Genomic DNA, 18685 nt, shown 5'->3' with positions numbered 1-18685 from the left:
GACTTGAAGGACAGGGTGAAAACCTGGCCCATCAAAGCATCCAGACAGACTTGCGACAGAGAGATTGCAACAGGTCAGGCTAGCCCAGCTGGTTCCTCTGCAGGCCTGGGGGTGGGAGTAGGGGGCAGGGATGTGGCCCCAGCCCCCCCACCCCCCAACCCGCTGATCGGCGTTGAGCAGACCACGCCCAGACATTCTCGGGAAAGCACTCAGTGCTATCTTGCTGGCCTCCGTGTCCCCGCTGCAGCCTGACAGCTGACAGGTCTGTGGCACAGGAGGGACCGGCCCAGTTTGTACTGGCTGGGAGCTCCCTGCCAGCGCCCAGTCATGGGGGTGGGGGGGCCCTGCAGGCCCTCTCTGTGTTGGGGTGAGGCAGGGGGAGGGGGGCCAGGCCCGCTGCTCAGCCCTGGCTACATTCAGTGCCTCTCAGGTTGCGGGGACCACCTCAGGGTGCTGATCGTGTTGGGTAGGGGGCACCAGAGGCTGGAAGCAGGAACTCGACTCCCAAGGCCCAGTCACAGGCTCTTGGGCGGAACACAGTTGGTCTCAGGGTCATAGCGTCTTCCCCCACATCACTGAGGCGAGCAGGGGGGGGGGGCGGTAACCAGAAGCACAGAGAAGGGGCCTTACTCACAGCAAGCAGGAAGGCGTCCCACGCACACTTACACCTGACCCCGGGAATGACCCATGTCCCAGTGATAAAGCATTGACGAGGGGACACAACCACAGTGCAAATCACACATGTGTGGCTTCCACTCAGTAGCTTTAACCATCCGTTAATGAAGAAATAGTTCCATCGAGGACAACACGGGAAAGACAATTTGTAGATTAGTCTCCGCTAGGGACCTCCGTGCAGGCTTCTCCAGACAGACCAGCAGGAGGTTAAAAATAACAAAGAGGAGAACCCCCCCCAGATCGACACCAGACAAGCAAGAGAAAATATTCCTAGGGTCAAGTCAGCTCCTAGGAAAATACTCGTTAAGTTAACACACTGCCACTTAGATTCACAAGCGAGAGAACGCAGGTCCCCCGAGTCCCAGACGAGAGAAGCGTTAATGCTGCAGGCGTTAGCAGAGCAGAACAGGTCACATGAGTTGATTTCTTTCCAACTTTACTTCTGATTTGAGAGGCGGAGACACAAAGAGGAGAGAGCCCGCACCTGCTGGCTCGCTCCCTGAATGCTTGCAACAGTCGAGAATGGGCCAGGCTGAAACCAGGAACTTAGTCCAGGTCTCTCGCGCGGGCGGCAGGAGCTCAGTTACCTGAGCCAACCCCTGCTGCCGCCCAGGCGCTGCAATGGCAGGAAGCTGGAGGCAGCCACAAAACCAGGGCTTGAACCTGGGTGCTCTAACGTAGGCATCCTAACCAGCGTCTCAATGGCCAGCCCAGATGCCCGCCCCACGTGCGTCATTGTAAATTTCATAGTAGCTGCTTTTGAAAAGTAAAAAGAATTCACATGCAATTTTTTTGGCACATTTTGTTTAACTGAATATGCCCCAAATAGTACTGCACCAGGTAACTGGTGTAAAAGCCATTCACAGTGACTACGGCCCTTGCACGCCACGTTCAGGAAGCTCACACGTAGAGCTCATCTCAGTTTGGCATGAAAATTTCCGTTTTCATCGGAAATACTTGGTCACAGTGTTTGGGCTTCATTAAAAATCACAGCAAGAGGCTGGTGCTGTGGTGAAGCAGGTAAAGCCACTGCCTGCAGTGCTGGCATCCCATATGGGCACGGGTTTGAGTCCATGCTGCTCCACTTCCCATCCAGCTCTCTGCTATGGCCTGGGAAAGCAGTAGAAGATGGCCCAAGTCCTTGGGCTCCTGCACCTGCATGGGAGACCTGGAAGAAGCTCCTGGCTTCCTATTGGTGCGGCCCTGGCCGTTGTGGCCACCTGGAGAGTGAACCAGCAGATGGAAGACCTCTCTCTCTGCCTCTGCCTCTCTGTAACTCTGCTTTTCAAATAAATAAATCTTTAAAAAAAAAAGTCATAGCAAAACATAGCACCCATGTTGTTGCAAATACACGTGTCCTAATAAGCGACTCAAATGTCGGTTCTTAAATGAATTAAAATGAGATAGAATTGGAAGGTCAGTTCCTTTGGGAGTGGAGCCACACACGCGGTGCTGGCGGCCATTTATGGCCCCGGCTGTTGTGTCAAGAGCCGGCAGACTTCAACTGCAGCCCCGTGCTCCCCCCACACCCCGCTGCCACCCGTGCTCCACACAGATCCCTCAGACCCCTCCTCAGACGCCCTGGTCCTCTCTCTGTCTCCAGCCCACTCCCTTCTCATAAAGGGACACAGGGTGGGGCTCCAGCCACCATTCCCCTCTCCTCGAAGCCTTGCGTTTTCATTCCTATGTGGGGTGGAGCGGAGCCAAACGAGCACCCCACCCTGGCAGTCTGGGGCTGTCACGTGACCGTCACTTCCCGGCCTGTGAGACAAATCTGTCACAGCACCAGGGCCCACCCCTCCCTGTCTCCAGAAGGCTTCCCCCCGCCCCTGCCCCTCCTCTTCCTGGTGCAGGGCTGAGGACTGCTGGGAGGCGGCTGCAGCACCAGGCTCTGAGGACCAAGCCCCACCCTCACTGCCCCCAGGCCTTGCCTGGGGTGGGGGACAGGTGAGCCCACACTTTTCAGAGGGCTGGGGTCAGGGGCAGGGAGAGGAGCAGCTGGGAGGCCACTGGCGCTGAGGCTCAACCCAGGAGGCCCCCGCCTCTCTGAGCCTCTGGGGCACCTCCTAACTCTCTGAAGATGGTGACCTCTGATTGGACAGCAGGGCAGGGATGCCAAATTCCCCACAGGCCAGGGGCCTGAGCAGTCCAGCGGGCATCCCAGCCCCTGCCATGCCGATTCCCCACCAGAGGACCAGATCGCTCTGTCCCCCAGTTGCTGCCCTTTGGTGGACTTGCGGCCCTGTTCTTCCTGTGAGCTCGGTCAGGAACACACACACTGCGCCCCCTCTCTGTGTGGCTCTGCCAGCGGCGGCCTCCCAGCAGCTCATCCTGCTGCCCTTTGCATTGCAAAACAGCACATCCGTTACAGGTGCATGTCCCCTCCGCACAGGCGTCTCCCGCCGCTCCCTCCCAGAAGGAAGCCACACAGCCACACACGATGGGGAAACAGAGGCCCCCGGTGAACGCAGACAGGGAACACACTTGGGCTCCCAGGAGGCGGTGGCCCAAGACCCCTCCCTGTAGCACGGACTCTTTCCAGCTCAGAGGAGAAATGAGACAGAAGGATCCAGGCAGGGAGGTGGGCACTTAGGGGGATCCTGGCGCATGACTGTCAAATGACTTATGGAACTTTCCGCGAGCAGAGGCCATCCTGCCCAACAGCCCCGAGCCATCAGTCTGTGGTGACCACCGGCCAGGGGTTGCCAAGGGTGCGGCTGACGTGGCTTGGAGGAGGACACTGCTCCGGCACAGGAGCACTGGGCCCTTAAACCAGCCCCACGGTGACTCCATGCCCGATGTCCAATACTGGGTCTAGAAGCCTTATTATGTCCATCTTTAGTTATGCCTAAGTTTTTAAAATTGTGGATAGAAAGAAATGACCTATAATCTCATCGTGTCCTTTCCTGGACTTGGTCACACAAGAAGTGTCCATTCCCTCTCACCTGCCCTCCCCAGCCTCTGCAGATACATCTTGACCTCTGGGAGCCTTGTAGGGTCTGTGTCTCAGGGATACGCTGCCAGCTCTGGTGGGATCAACAGGCCTAAAATGTCTTTTTTAATTTTTAAAAAAATATATTTGAAAGGCAGAGAAAGAAACAGAGACAGATCTTCCACCTGCTGGTTTCCTTCTTGCAATAGGCATTTGGGCCAGGCTAAAGCCAGGAGCCTGAAACTCCAGCCAGATCTCCCCCTTGGGTGAGAGGGGAGGGACCCGAGGATTTGAGCCGTCACCTGCTGCCTCTCAGGGTGTACGTTAACCAGAAGCTGGAATTAGAAGTGGAATACAGGATGCAGGTGTCCCAAGTGGCATCTTTTTTTTTTTTAAGAGATTGGGTGGGGGCTGGCCTGTGACACCAGCATCCCATATGGGCCGCGGTTTGTGTGCTGGCTGTTCCACTTCCCATCCAGCTCTCTGCTAATGTGCTTGGGAAACCAGCAGATAATGGCCCAAGTGATGGGGCCCCTGTCACCCATGTGGGAGACCCAGATGAAGCTCCTGGCACCTGGCTTTGGCCTGACCCAGCCCCGACCATTGCAGCCATTTGTGGAGTGAGCCAGTAGGTGGAAGGCTTCTCTGTCTCTTCCTACATGTCAAATAAATTAATGTTTGTTTTTTAAAAAAGATGTATTTATTTGAAAGGCAGAGGAATTGGGGGAGATGTTACATATATTTGTTATATATATTTTAGTTATATATATTTGTTTTATTTATTTTTAAATCAATCAATCTATCTATCTATCAGAGACTCCATCCTCCACCCACTGGGCCACTCCCCAGATGACTGTAATGGTTAGGGTTGGGCCATGCCGAAGCCAGGAGCAAGGTACTCCATTGGGGTCTCCCACGTGGGAGGCAGGGACTCAAGCACTTGGCCGTCTTTTACTGCATTTTCAGGGCATTAGCAGAGAGCTGGATGAGAACAGAGCAGCAGGACTCCCATACGGGGGGGAGGTTTACACTGCTGCACTGAATGCCGCTTCCTAAAACACCCGTTTCTTTCAAACAAGAACGAGCCCTGCTGTGCACTGGGACACATGTCCTTCCCACATGATGTCACATCAGGGCTGCTCCGGTCCACACGCAAGACCCTCACCGTTCTTTTCATGTGTACGCAGTGTTCCATAGGATGGGTGCGCTGAGATTTTTTAGGCGTGGGGAGTGTGTGTGCGGCTATAAGTATGCTTCAAGGCCAGTGCGCCTGCCAGCTTCGCGACACGGGCGATGCCACTCTTGACTGCACTTGGTGTCCCTGCCCAGTTTCGTGAAGGGGGGTTGTAAATCCCAGTGGGGCTGGGGACCCAGGAGGAAGTGCTGGGGAGGCGGCAGGCAGGGGGCCCAGACTGGGGCCAGACACTCTGTGCCTGTCATGGCTGCTGGCTCCCTCCTGCCCCCTCCCCAGGTCTGCCCAGTGAGGGGCCGGAGGGAACCCTTAACTGGGCTGTGTGGAAGAGGATGGGCATGGTTGTGGCCCCGGGGGACTGCTCCTTAATCCTGGGAAGCCTGGTCCCAGAGATGGAGGTGGCGAACCTGGGAGGCACGGGCAAGCTCCCTGGTGCCGGCCCTGCCATCAGCCCAGCTGCTGTGGGCAGACAGAGCTGAGGTTGCAGGGGATGGGGGCGGGGGGCTTGGAGCTGAACCACAGTCCCTGAGGAGCCACAGGAGAAGCTGCCAGGCCTGACAGGAGAAGCCGGGGTGGGGGGCACAGCCAGTGCCCAGGGTAGAAAGGAGGAGAGGAGCCCACGGCCCCCGCCCCGGGGAAGGAGGCAGCATCCCCCTCCTTCTCAGAAGTGGCCAAGGGGTCGGGGAGGGGCTAGGCTGGAGGCACCTAGGGACTTGGGAGGCGGGGAGATGCTATTAAAAATATAATTTGTTATGTGTGTTTTTCCGGATTACAAAAGCAATGCATATTCATCGTAGAAAATTTGGAAAATAGAGATAAGCACAAAAGAGCAACTAAACCCCGGGGCTAATCTCCTCCTTCCGGGGCAGTCAATTGCGCACCCGCACCCAGCGTGCTGACTGAGAGCGCAGGCTCGGGCCGCTGCCCGGCTGCGGTCAGGCCCAGTGCTGCCCCCAGCTGGCTGTGTGACCCCGCCAGGACCAGGGGAAAATGCCTCAAGTCTTGTACCTACAAAGTGTCAGTCATGGTTGTGACAATGAGCTGGATAGATCTGGTGATGTTCGGACTGAAACAGGGTTCTTGGTGCCACTGCCACGTCCCACCGTGCCCCACGTCCCAGGACAGGAGTCTTGGGGTGATGGAGGGGCAGCAGCAGGAGGGAAACCCTGGCGTTTACTCTCCTTGCCAGCGGCAGCCATACACCTGCTCCTGCCTCGCACCCCACTCGCCCCGCCCTTCACAGGTGCTCTGCAGGCTCTGGCCTGGACCCCTCCCCTTGGCTGGGCCACTGCCCCCAGCTCGCCATTCTCTTGGTTCTGCCAATAACTTATGGCCTGTGAGGTACAACACCATCAATAGTGCACATACACGATGTCCCGCAGCTCTGTGTACAACTGAGGCCTCCCCGACTGCACCCCAGGGGCTGGGGGGCTGGCTGTGCCCTACTCACAGACTCTATCCCAAACCCCGGCTCAGGCCAGGCCCCAGAGCCCCCATGGAGAGGACTACGTGCCTCTTCCCTCTCGGTCCTAATGCCCCAATGCTCAGACACGCCAGCAGGGGGCGCCTCAAAGCCCTCCTCTGCGGGCTGCTATCTCTGCATCTCACCTGTTCAGCAGTTTCCTCACCTGGAGTGGGGCAGCTAATGCCCACCCCTACCCTGCTCACCACACCTGACGGAGGTTTGGGAAGTGGGCACGGCACGTGTCTGGGGTGGCGGTGATCGCCGGGCTGGTGGTGCCTGGTCCAGATACTTTGGGGGCTGGAGAGGGAGAGGGCCCCATAGGGCTTCCTCCATGGGAGAGGCTGGTCATGGCCTGTGAAGGAAGCTGGCTGGGTGTGAGGCCTTAGGGAGTGCTGGGGACTGTGGGGGAAGTAGAGGTGCACTTCTCCTCTGGAACCGGTGGCGACTACGTGACAACAGCACCACATGGGAACACCAGTCTAGTGTTACCACAGTCAATTGGTGAGGGAATATGGCTTTTTATGAAAAAGTTCCTGATTTTTAAATATGGAATAAAAAGCTAAAACAAAGGGGCCAGCATTGTGGCACAGTGGGTTAAGCCACTGCCTGTGGTGCTGGCATCCTAAAGGCGCTCCGGTTCAAGTCCCAGGTGCACTGCTTCAGATCCAGCTCCCTGCTAACGTGCCTGGGAAAGCAGCAGCAGATGGCCCAAGTGCTTGTGCTTCTACCATCCACACGGGACACCTGCATGGAGTTCCAGGCTCCTGCCTTCAGCCTGGCCCAGCCCCGGCTGTTGTGGCCATTTGGGGAGTGAGCCAGCAGATGGAAGATCTGTCCCTACTTCCGTCTCTCTGCCTTTCAAACGAATCAATCCATCCATCTTAAATTCCACACAAATATTGAAAGAGGGCGGACATTGGCAAGGCGGGTACTGGCAAGGCGTTGGGGCCCCCACGTGGGCTGGCTGGTGTTGCTTTCTCAGTGAGGATTTTCTGAGAAGGGAGCAGTTCAGCCAGCACACAGGGACCAAGGAGCTCTGGACGGGGAGGCCGGGAGCCCCGGTTCCGGCGCTGGCCCCACTGAGGTTTCAGCTGTGTGGGTTGTGTGCTTTGCCTTCTGGGAGCCCTGTCCCCTGCTCTGCGGGACGGGGCGCCCACAGGGGTGTGATGAAGCTTCTCCAGCTCCAGGCTCGGGAGGGAATGTCCCCGGGCTCCAGAGAAGGTGGCTGAGGCAGGAGGCTCGACTTCCAGCAGGTGTCACAGGCCAGGCAGTTTGGGGAGGGAAGGGTTCGGGGCTGCCCCCTACACACTCAGGCCTCACTGGGCAGACTCTAGGCCTTGGGGTCACTCTTGGGGATGTCTCCCAGGTGAGTCTACCTGGCTACTGGGCCTCTTGGGTCCTCAGTAAAGAGGCCCTCTGGGTGGGGTCTCAGTCAAGCTTCCCACAGCTGATGACCGTCCATGGTAAATGGACGCTGCGTACGCCGACACCACCACTGGGATCTCCAGCTGTCGGGCTCTTATTTCACTGCACACCAACCTGAGGGAACTAAGTTATCCCAATCCAGGGGTAAAAAAACCCCACCGAGGCTCAGGGACCCCAGGTTGCACAGAGAAGCTGGGGGCTGTAATTCTAACCTGAGTGTGCAGGGCTCCAAGTCTCAACCCCTCCACCCACAAGCAGATTTTGGAAGGTTCCTGGCCTCTGGCCTTTGAGCTGTGCGGGGCAGAACTTGGTCCCATAGCTGCTGGAGTGGGGGCAGGTGTGGAGAAGCTAACTGGCCACCTGCAGGGCTGGGACGAAGCCACAAGGTCGCCCCTCTCCCCGAGTCCTCAGGACCCCCTTGATAAGGGGTAGAACCGACCAAACCACACAAGCTGTGTAGGGGACTTTGGGGCCAGAAAGCCTTAGCCTTGACCATGGCCGAGCTGGGGCCTGCCGGGAAAGAGCCCAACCTGAGAGGGAGCCTGGCTCTGCTCGTTGGTGGGCTCCTGTTCTGTGAGCCATGCTGTGTTTGGGCAGACGGCACCCATGGATGTGCCGGGCCCCTGTTAAGGACTCAAGTATTTGTGTGAACCAAGAAAATCCTAGGGCACTCCCAAAACTTGGTGGAATTAAAAATAAATACCTTTGCTTGGTGCAAGCATTTTTGAAATCCACGCATAGTTCTTTCTTAATACAGATTTTCCATGGCCTTTTAAAGACTCATTGGGTGTGTGGATTTCAACAGCTTTTGCCCCCAAATAAACTTATGTTTTAATTCCATGTTCCACGTCCATGTGTGGATGTCCACCTGTGGAAAAAGAAACCTCACTAGGGCACTTCCCTGGCGTCCAGGTTCATGGTGGGGGCAGGGCAGGGGAGCTCACGACCTACACAGGGTGCTCCCAGGTTGTTGGCATGATAGACAGGCTCAAAAAAAAACACCAATTTTAGAAGAAAAGGAAGCAAGCCTAGCAGAGGCTGCAGATCTCATGACTCCCCGCGGTAGAACTGGAAGGGGAGGATGGTCAGATTGGAGAACAAGCTTGAGGCCGTACAGTCCTACCTCTGGGGACAGCTTGAAGGGAGCTGGAAGGGAGACTGAACCCAAGTCAGGAGTTGCCACGGGCGCGTCAGACAGGACCAGCCGTCCGGCCGCCCTGCGACTCCCCGCAAGGAGCCCTGTTTCTCCAGCTGCTCTTCTACTTCTCATCACACATCTTCAGCTCGTCTGACTACCGTGCACTGCCAATGTGGCCAGAGCAACGTGTTAATGACTTAAGCAAGGGTCCAGTTGCAACCTAATTAGGAGTAACAGGTAAATTAGCATTAATGAGGCCCAGAGAGGATCGCTCCATGGGTCCAGGTCACACAGCAACCCTGGAGCCTGCATTCAGAGTTTCTCATCATAGCCTCTGCCCCTCTGGTCTCAGGCTGCTCCTCTTGAAGCCGTGTGTGCAATTGCCTCCTTCCAGAAAAGCCCTGTCTGGGAGGGGCCTGGGGTGCCTGTGGGCGTGGCCTGGCCCCTGCTGCACTGCTCCTCTGAGCTCATCAATGTTTCAGCTGTTTTTCATTCCACATCACCCCTGCTACCGTCTTCTCCCACTTGAGCTTGGGAGCATGAAAAATAGATGTGCTTACCCCACCTGCCTTTGCGCTTTTGCCCAGGTTTGGGGCTTAGAAGTGATCTTATTCAAATGTTCTAATCAACTGAGTCCCTGGCCCCGCCACACCTGCTGCCTGTCTTGGCTCCGTGGATGCTAAGCGAACCTCGCTTCAAAGCACGCTCTGTGCACCGCGCGTGTACTTCCCGGGCAGGCAGGAGGAGCTGTGTTTGGCCTCCGGGGCTCAGAGCTGCTAACCTACTTGCCGGAGGCCACACAGGGAGTTTGTAATGGTTGTGAGGAGCAGTGGTGTGACACCCCCCCCCCGCCCCGATGCGCCTCCCTCCCCCAGAGCCACCCCTGGTGCTTCACCTTTTTGGGACCCCTGCAAGAGCTGCCCAGTCCCCACCGGCCTCTCTGGACAGCTTTTTCCTCCGGTCTAGATCAACAGTTGTCTAACTGGCCAGCGTGGGGGAGGGAGGTGGTTCTGCCCAGAGGACCTCCAGATGCCTGGCTCCTGCCCTGGGACACCGTGGAGCCTGTCGGTGGAGCCTGTTTACGTGACCCCTGGTAAACCATACACTGGTGTACACAACACAGCCAGATGGGATTCTGCCGGCTCAAGCTGCCTTGGAGTGCTTTGGCACCTAATTTACACATCACCCCATGCCCTGTGAGAGCGCCCGTGCTCGTTTTCCAGACAGGGAAGCCCACTTGCCCCCCAAATGCCTGGGCCAGCCCCGGCCCCAAGGTTTCCTCTCCTTCTCCCCAACTCTGGGGCTGGGAGGAACCGCACAGAGCAAGAGAGGCCCAGGGCTCTTGTTAAAGGTTCCCCTATCACCCAACCCCAGCCCAAGGCGGCAAACTCCCCTCGGGTGAGGCATTGCATCTCTTGCTCCAAGCTGCTAGTGTTTGGCACACAAATGCCCCTCAAATGTTGCCTGAACTCACAGTGCGGTCCAATCCCGGCACTCAGACGCCGCTCCAAGAGGGCAAGTGACTTACCGGGGTCTCCGAGAGAGCTGGTGGCAGAGCTGGGCCCAGAACGCAGCTCCTTGACTTCCCAAGACGGGCCCACACAATCTCGCAGCACCTTCTCCTGCCGTCTCTCACCCATCCACCAGGACGCCGATCCTGGAAGCAGGAGTGATCCTAAGCACTGCCTTCCCTTCCCAAGAGACAGCAGGGCCCCTGGGAGCGGCTGAGGTCCCAGGGACCCTACAGTCCAAAATCACGATGACATCCCCTGTGGGATCTACAAAAGCAGAGCTCACACAATAGAGAAGGGCAGATGCCGAGGGTGGGGAGAGACCGGCGGAGGGGCACAGAGGCAGCCCCAGACAGAGGAACAGGCATAGCCGGTCTTTGCACGGCAGCAGGGTGGCTGGGCTCAACAATACTGTATTGTGTGTTTTTGAAATGGTCTCACCGCAAAGAAATGAGTGATATGCCACATACCTTAATCTGACCATTACAAAAGCTTTTTGTTGTGTATTGAAGCATTATACTATATATGCCTAAATATGCATAACTATTGTGCTAATTAAAAACAAAGCAAAACTTGACACTCACCGCTCTCCTTACCCAAGTACCAGGAACCCACCCCCAGCGCTAAGCTGTTGCCCTAAGTGCAGCTCCACCTGTGGCCGCGTTGCTGAAGAGGCACCGGCCCTTTACGACTTGAAGCACACAGAGCAGCTGTGCTCAACGCAGGCCAGCACAGTCGGCCAGCACTACTGGCGCCACCTGAATGCAAACCCTCTGGTTCTAGCCCAGACCTACTTCATCAGGCGCTCTGGGAGGGCTTCACTCGCCCGCCAGGGGATTCTAATGCTTGCTCAGGGATTGAGATCAGCTGACCTAGCAGAAGATGTGGGAGCAGGCCCTTACAAAAGCCTGGTTACAGGGCTAGGCGCAGTCAGACAGCTGGGGAGGCTGCTGGCTTCTGTGTCTCCACCGCCCAAGCCGTGGGTTGGTGCCTGTCTGTCTGCGGAAGGCCTTCTTGCTCGTGGGCGACGAGAACCAACAGTCTCAGGAGAGGCCCAGGCCTGGGTGGAAGCTGGCTGAAGAAAGTTGGGGTTGATGGAGCACGCACGTTGTGGAGGCGAAGGTCCCGCCCGCCAGGTGTGGCGTCTGCATCTCTGGGTGCCGTGTTTGCTGTGGGCAGAGATAAGACAACTGGCCCGTGACTGCTCCACCTCTGTGACTTGAGCTTGTGATGAGGGCCATGCGGAAGCTCTGTGGGTCAGGCTGCCTTCAGCACAAGGTTAGCCAGTAGCCAGGACTCGGGGTGGAAGGATCCTGGCTTGGGACCTGAGGGAGTGTGGGTTCTGGTGGGGGTGGGGGTGGTGCTCTCCCAAGCAGTCATTTGTGTAGGGAGTGGTAGGAAGCTAGAACTTGGGTTGGTGTCGGGGTGCAGCATAGCTGAAACAAGAAGTCGGCGATGGCCCCTTTTTAGCCTTGTCTCTGGCTTCTCTGGGGCAGATGAACCATCTCGGGGTTGGTGGGGGAGGTTCCGGAGCTGGGTGGGGCTGGGGGCTGGGCTGGATGCTTGGCCTTGGGCTCTGAAATGAGGCCTGGAGGGCTGCTCCCCGCTGCTGCTTCGAACATGTGGGCAGGGTCAGAGGTAGCCAGGGTTAGACCAAGGCTTGTGGGCTCTGGGCCTGGCCGCTGGAACCAAGGGCTCCCTGTGAGCAGGGTTGGGCCTTTGAAAGGCATCCGGGGGCCTCTGGGGAACAGCTCACATGGCTGGGGAGCCTGTGGTCAGGCGCCTTGAAACAATGGAGCTATTTCTGCTTCTCTTAAGTCTCCAGGCCCCGTCATGAAGGCCTGGCCTTTTAACCAGCTCTGACTTGGCCTGATGGCTCTGGAGGGAGCCAACAGCCCCAGGCTTGGTGCCCATGGGAGCAGTGTGAGTTGGTACACTCCTGATGGCGTCCTTGGCTGAGGCTTACTCCTTCTGGGGGAGGCTCAATTCCAATGCCCCAAGGTCTCCCTGAGCACAGGCAGTGGGAAGATGAGCCCTTGGGTGCTGGGAATAGGGAATCGGGGCCTGACTGCCTAAAAGCCATTAGCCAGGCAGGGGAGGCACCTGTGAAGGGAGGACACTGGCTGATGCCGGAGGAGAGGAGATGCAGGTGGCCACAGCTCTCTGAGCAGGGCTAGGGGTGCAGCAGCGAGAGTATGGACTGCGACTGGTGAACACGTTTCCTCCCTACTTCACAGAGGGACGGGCATTGGAGCCTCCCCTGGCCACAGGGAGAGACTGGGCTGTTGTGAAGGCTGGATGGGGCACCTGTCCGGGTGGGTCACGGAGGCCAGGGCAGTGGGTGGGCTGGGAGGGGCTGGAGTGAGAATGGCCCCATGCAAAGTAGCAGCTGTGGTTGAAAGGCATGGAGAGCCTCCCCAGTGCCAGTTCCCACTGGGCCACGGAGCCCCCGGGGAGAGGGCCAATGCTAGGGCTCCATCGCCAAGGCTGCCCCAACTGAGCTGCTGCCTGGTGTCGCGGCAGGGGATCTGGGTGCTTCTGTCTGGGCCGGGGATGAGCCCCCTTGGGAGCATCCTGCTGGTGAGGTGGGTCCTGGCTCTGCTGCTCCCTGGTGGTCCCCGAATGGGGTCGCCTGCCAGTGTCCTCTGCATAGTGGCTGCCTGGGAAGAGTCCATGTTGGCCCTGCTGCCCAGGGCCATCAGCCTTCCCCTCACTTCTTAGGTCTTCCTGGGGAAAAGCCGGGGCCGTGGAGCCGCCTGGTGCCGCGTTTTCTGTGCCTCTGCTGTCTCGGTTCTTGGCAAGCCTTGGGCTGTGCGCTCCACCAGCCCCGCCTCCCGGAGGCTGCTGCGCTCCTGGTTCCGGCCTGTCCGTTCTCCCTCCCAGCTGCCCTTCTCGTAGCGCCTACTTTGTCCTCTCCTCCGGGAGTCCCGTCCATCCTGATCGGGGGTAAACTTGTTTGTCTGCCAGTCTGGCAGACCTTGTTGCAGCTGCTCTGTGTTGTGTCCTGACTGTTCTCGAGCCTGACTCGATGGTGTGGATACCATCGGAGGCCCTGGCCTACCTGCTGCAGCCTTCTCCCCTGGGACCTGGGATCCAGTGACCTGGCCTGGCTGTGGCCTCTGGCTCACCTTGGCTTGAGCCTCTCTTCTTGGGTGCTGGCTCCTATCCAGTGGTAACAAGCTGACAGGGCTGGAGCCCAGTTCATGCAGGACTTGCTGACCAGAGGGTACAGTGGCTGGGTGTCAGGCAGACGGCTTCCTGTGGGGCTGCCCACACCATGCCTTCTCCCTTCACCAGGCAGGAGGGGCTGGGGAGGCCACCACTGACCACCTCCCAGCCCTGGGGAAAGAGGCCGAGGTGGGAGGGCCCCTTGCCGCTGACTCCCTGGAGCACTCGCTCCCTGTCTTTGCTCAGCACAGGGCTCTGCCTGCCCTGCCTCTATTTATGGAGATGCCTGGCCCAGAGAAGCATCCCTGCAGGAATGGACGAGCTGGGCCCTGTCCTGCCTAACAGGCGAGAAACGGGAGAAGTCGACCTCCTCCAGGTCAAAGCTGCTCTCACCCCAGAGGCCGCTTGTCCAGTTTTTCCCCCTCTGTTTTGTCATCCTGGGGTCTCTAGACTTGACCCCGGCAGGGGGAGCTGACAGCTGGGATCAGCATCTTCAGAGCTGGAACCGGAACTGGCCTCCTTCTCAAAGGCCTTTAACAAGGAAAAGTTAGTGCCGGCCCTGGCCCTGGCAGTCCTGTGCATAAAGCGGATCAGGTACCCAGCCAAATGGACCACGGGTCCGCCGTGGAGTTCTGGGTCCGCGTTGCTCTTCTACTTTAACCACACTTCTAGGGTGCTTCTTGCCATGCTGGCATGGCTCCATGTCAAAGCTGCTGCTCCTAGGTCACTTTTCCTGCTGGCCTCCCCCTGAGGCATGGTGCCTGGAGGAGCTGTGAGGGCGCCCCAGCCTGTTCTCGGGCTCATTGGGGGCCATGTAGAAAGACCGCCCAGTGGCAGTTGGGACTCGCAGCACAGCCAGGTCCAAGCATTTCACGGGGGACTTGAGCACTCACAGACAGCTTCTTGGGCAGGACACCCGCGGTCTGCCGTCAGACCTGTTGACCTGCTGTGGTCCCCTCTGCCCCTGGGTGTCGGGTCGCTCTGGTGACCTTACAGATGTAGCTCCGCAGCCTGAACCAGGGACCACTGTGCTGAGACCAGGGTTTCTTTGCCCTTGCTTACGTGACCAAGATGATTCCTTTGGATCCAAACTTCTTCGTGTGAACGTTGCTGCTTCCAGGTGGGCTGGGGTGACCTGCCTCCTGCCTGAACGCCCTCTGTACCCAGTGCGTATCTGCAGGTGGCACTGGCAGCTTTTTTCACACTTGACGTAACTATTGACACTGAAGTTTCTTTGCAAATCCATCTTCATGCGGACGCAAAACTGAAACACAAGGTCTAGAGGACATTGAGCTTAGTGGTTTCCTCTGAAACCCGCCCAGAGTCGGGAGCCCTGCTCTGAGCTGAGCATTGCTACAGATTCGGTACCCAAATAGCTAGTGTGTCCCAAACTATGGATGAACAGATTAACATTGATATAACTTTATACCTACTCTTCTATGTTGACTCAGTTATATAATAACCTTCATGGAAAACCATTATTAGCCAGTTAAGTTTCCATGGAAATACAATGATTGACATGGTTCAAAGAGGTAATATGTGTCTGCTCCCAGCATCTCTGGCGTCCGGGGTGTTCTTGGCCAACGTCTGCAGACAGTCTGAGTAGACTGGCACAGCCTGCTCCCTGCATCTCGCTTCCCCAGTACAACTGCCACCCCCAAGTCCCTGAGGAGACAGGGTGACCTCTCCCTTCCATGGGACGTCTCTCTGTCACCCTCTCGTAGGAGGGGGAGACCTGAAGTCTGACTCTCAGTGGGGGTTTCAGACAGGGTGTCTTTGTGCTCTGGGACGGGAGGGCTCAGAAGAGGACGAGCTGGCTGCGCGCGGGGCTGAGACAAGGGAGCTGGCACGAGCCTGCGGCTCCACCGGTTACTGCCTGATCTTCTGAAGACCATTCTGAGGGACTGGCCTGGAACACGGCTGGGAGGTGGTGACGGCCTGGGCAGGCTGCAGGGAAGCTGTCTGGCGGCTGCAGGTCCGTGCTGGGCTCCGGAGCTGGTGAACTCTGGTGCGTGAAGTGACCCTTTCCTTCCTAGCCCTGTTGCAGTTGGCGGCTCCTGCAGAGTCTGGAGAGTCTCAAGCTTGGGGGCCTGAGTGGCCTTCTGTAGGTTTTGGAAGGGGCTCAGCCCTGGTCTCTGTGCTGGATTCTGTGAGGAATGATGGGGGGGATCGGGGCAGATCTCTCGCCTGGAGTGCTGTTGAGTTTGCAATGTGGACCCATTCTCGGAGCCTCAGACTGTCTATCTGAAGACGGGACTTGGGCCTCACGTCTGGACGCCTGCTCTAGGTCATGTGCTTTGGAGGGCTTCTTGGAAACTTGAAGCAGACGGGTCAGGCCTGCGATCTGCTTCACAGTGAAGGTCAGTCCTGGCCATGTTGCTTCACTGTGGCCGGAGTAGTGTCAGGGATATCCACTTCTGGCTAAAACTCAGGAATTCGCCCAGTTCGTGTGTTCTGATGAGAAGTGAGGAGCTATTGGGTCCCACCGCAGACTTCTGGATTGGTGGCTGACTTGTGAGGTCCGCATCCGAGACTGTTCTACTGCCTGTGTGGGCAGGCGTAGGTCGCCTTAGTCCCACGACTTGGTCACGTCCTTCCAGCCTGCTATTTTCTCAGTGTTTCCTAGGAAGTTTCTGGCGGTGACCTTCCCTGGCAGCTCTTCTCGCCCCTGTCTCACTTCCTTTGTCTTCCCAAATGGTCCTGGGCTTGTGGGATTTCTGGAGATTGTGTGGCTCCAGGTTCTCCTTATTTGAGCCCAAGCACTGCAGAGTCATAGCTCCAGCCCAGCCCATCATGGGGCACGTCCTGCTTCTTGCCATGTGACCATAGGCCCCTCAGTCCTTGCACTTCACCCTGGGATTCTCCACCTTCTTGTGGTCAGGCCAGCTGGTCCCCTCTACCTTCTCAGGTCCTAAGCCTTAAGGATTCCGTGGGACTGAAGCAGTAGGTGGTGACCTGTTGCCACGTGTCCACTTGGGAGCTTTGGAGCTCTGTCTTTCTCAGATTGGTATTTCTTGAGTCACGTAGTCCTGCACCCCAGCTGTGCTCCTACCTTTCCGGAGGTACCCAGGTGGGTGGATGCTGCACAAGCAACACTAGAAGGGATGCTCCCAGGTCAACTCGCTGGCAGCTTCTGAGTGTGTCTGCTCTAACTTCTCTTGCCCCCAGTTCCTGCTCTGCGTTGGAAGGAAGTCGCCTGAGGTGTGAGGGAGGCTGTCTCTGACCGGGGCATCGCTGAGCCTCTACCCCGAGGATGAGGGATCGGAAGGTAGCTGGCCTGTCCCCGTGCAGGGTGCAGTGAAGCTCATGCTGTTGGGGATGGCTTAGCGCTGGGAAGCTGAGCTGAGCAGGGTCTGCTTTCTCTCCTGGGTGAGACTATTAGCCTGGCAGCAGTCTCCCACTGAAGCCAGGCCTGGAGATGCCACAGGGCCAGCTCTGTCACATCTGGAGGGGACAGGAAGGTCGCCCGTCTGCCCTTCTCACTGTTTAACTTGGCCCTGAGGAACAGGGAGGGTGGAGCAGAAACCTGACAGCCCCGGGGGACTCGGTCTTGACGAGGGGGTAGCGGCAGTGCCAGTGCTGGACTGACCAGGTCTTGCTGTCATGTTCCTGCCCTTCCTTGAGGGGACAGGTTTAGATACTCCTGGCTGTGACAAAGGTGGGAGAGGGAGATCTGGATCTAGAAGCCTCTGCTCAGACAGGAACAGTGCTTGGTGGCATGGGTGTCTCTGCGTGCCCCCCCACCCCAGGGTGGGGCTGACTGTATAAGGCCCGGAAGGAGTCCTACACCAGGCCCCTCTGGCTCGGGTCCTATTTGTCACCTGCTTCCTTTGTATTGCCACCCTCGACACTCGGCAAAAGTCGCTCTTGAATTTCTTGGTAAAATGGCTCTTCTAACTTCCAGTGGTACTAGAACTTGTCTTGAACTGCTGATCTTTCCAGAATTTCTCACCCGAATTCCTAGCTTTCAAAGTCAGAGGTGGGGTCTGAGATGCTGCATTACCGAGGAGGGCTGACTCCTGGAGGTAGATTCTGGGGCAGGGAACCTGGCTAAGGTTCCAGCAGCTCAGACTCTTGGTGTTGTTCCTGGCGAGCCTTGACTGTGGTCCTTCTTGCTTTGACAAGGGGCTGAGAAGCAGTATGAAGGGCCTCTGGGACGGGTCTGGACAGGCCAGGCTGGAGGTCTCATCCAGGCAGAAGGTCCCAGGGTAACTTGAACAGTGACTTTGCAGGGGGGTGGCTGAGCTGTCCCTATTCACCATAGCACAGGAGGAAGCCTCAATGAGTGGGGCCAAGGCCGGCAGCACCTCCGGGCCGGGGGGTCTAGCACAGGTGGTGCACAGCTCCTTTCTCATCCAGGAACACATGGGATTCTTAAATTTTTTATTTGACAGAGTTAGAGAGAAAGGTCTTCTATACGTTGGTTCACCCCCCAAATGGCAGCTACAGCTGGCACTGCACCAGTCCGAAGCCAGGAGCCAGGTGCTTCTCCTGGTCTCCCATGCGGGTGCAGGGCCCAAGCTCTTGGGCCATCCTCCACTGGCCTCCCGGGCCACAGCAGAGAGCTGGCCTGGAAGAGGGGCAACCGGGACTAGAACCCGGCGCCCATATGGGATGCCGATGCCGCAGATGGAGGATTAACCAAGTGAGCCATGGCGCTGCCCCGACACATGGGATTGTAAGCCTGTGTTGGAGGGAAGAAACGAACTCTGAACACTGCCTGCGGTTGGGAAGTTGAGCCTGCACGTCAGAAGTTCTTGGGTTTTCTTTTCCTGTTGTAGTCTGGGAATTCTCCACTGACCTAACCTCAGGTCTCCTGTGCCTTCGCTTGGCAGTGTCCAGTGTGATCAAAAGCAGTCTGTTTCTGAGTTCTGGCAGGTCCCTCTGGTCCCTCTGTAGTTTCTGAATCTGCTTGTTGCTCTTCTGTTCTTGCCTGTTGCCTTGCTCCACAGTAGGCTGCAACCCACCAGCTTTCTAGAAAGCCCAAGACCTGCCCGTGGAGGCTAATCATGAGTAGGAAAGCTTCTGGTTTGGATGGAGTCCATCTCCTCAGCTCCCTTTATTCAGAGGACCTGGCGCTCCCTGCTCATCTGTCTTCCTGAGCTGAGGGAGGCACTGAGCACAGTGACCTCAAACTAACTCTGGGTGCTCAGTGACATGAGCCACACCAAAAGCAGCC

The 18685-nt window shown here is 57.5% G+C and overlaps 1 protein-coding gene across 2 annotated transcripts in view; it reads right to left on the bottom strand.

Annotated features, from left to right (window-relative positions):
* The window catches only part of UNC5B (unc-5 netrin receptor B), a 105380-nt gene extending 94798 nt beyond the window's left edge, over nt 1-10582 (bottom strand). Inside the window, exon 1 of one of the 2 annotated variants that reach the window (XM_070057797.1) lies at nt 10356-10582. In XM_070057797.1, the coding sequence (XP_069913898.1) occupies nt 10356-10467 (112 nt within the window). In that variant the 5' untranslated portion in view covers nt 10468-10582. The remainder of the gene's footprint in view (nt 1-10355) is intronic. The other variant, XM_070057796.1, reaches the window with a different exon arrangement.
* Between the last annotated feature and the right edge of the window lie 8103 nt (nt 10583-18685).

The sequence above is a fragment of the Oryctolagus cuniculus genome, chromosome 15, assembly GCF_964237555.1.
Source record: "Oryctolagus cuniculus chromosome 15, mOryCun1.1, whole genome shotgun sequence".
Taxonomy (NCBI): domain Eukaryota; kingdom Metazoa; phylum Chordata; class Mammalia; order Lagomorpha; family Leporidae; genus Oryctolagus; species Oryctolagus cuniculus.
The sequence above is the reverse complement of the archived record's forward strand: the minus strand, read 5'-3'. Positions and strand labels throughout refer to the sequence as shown.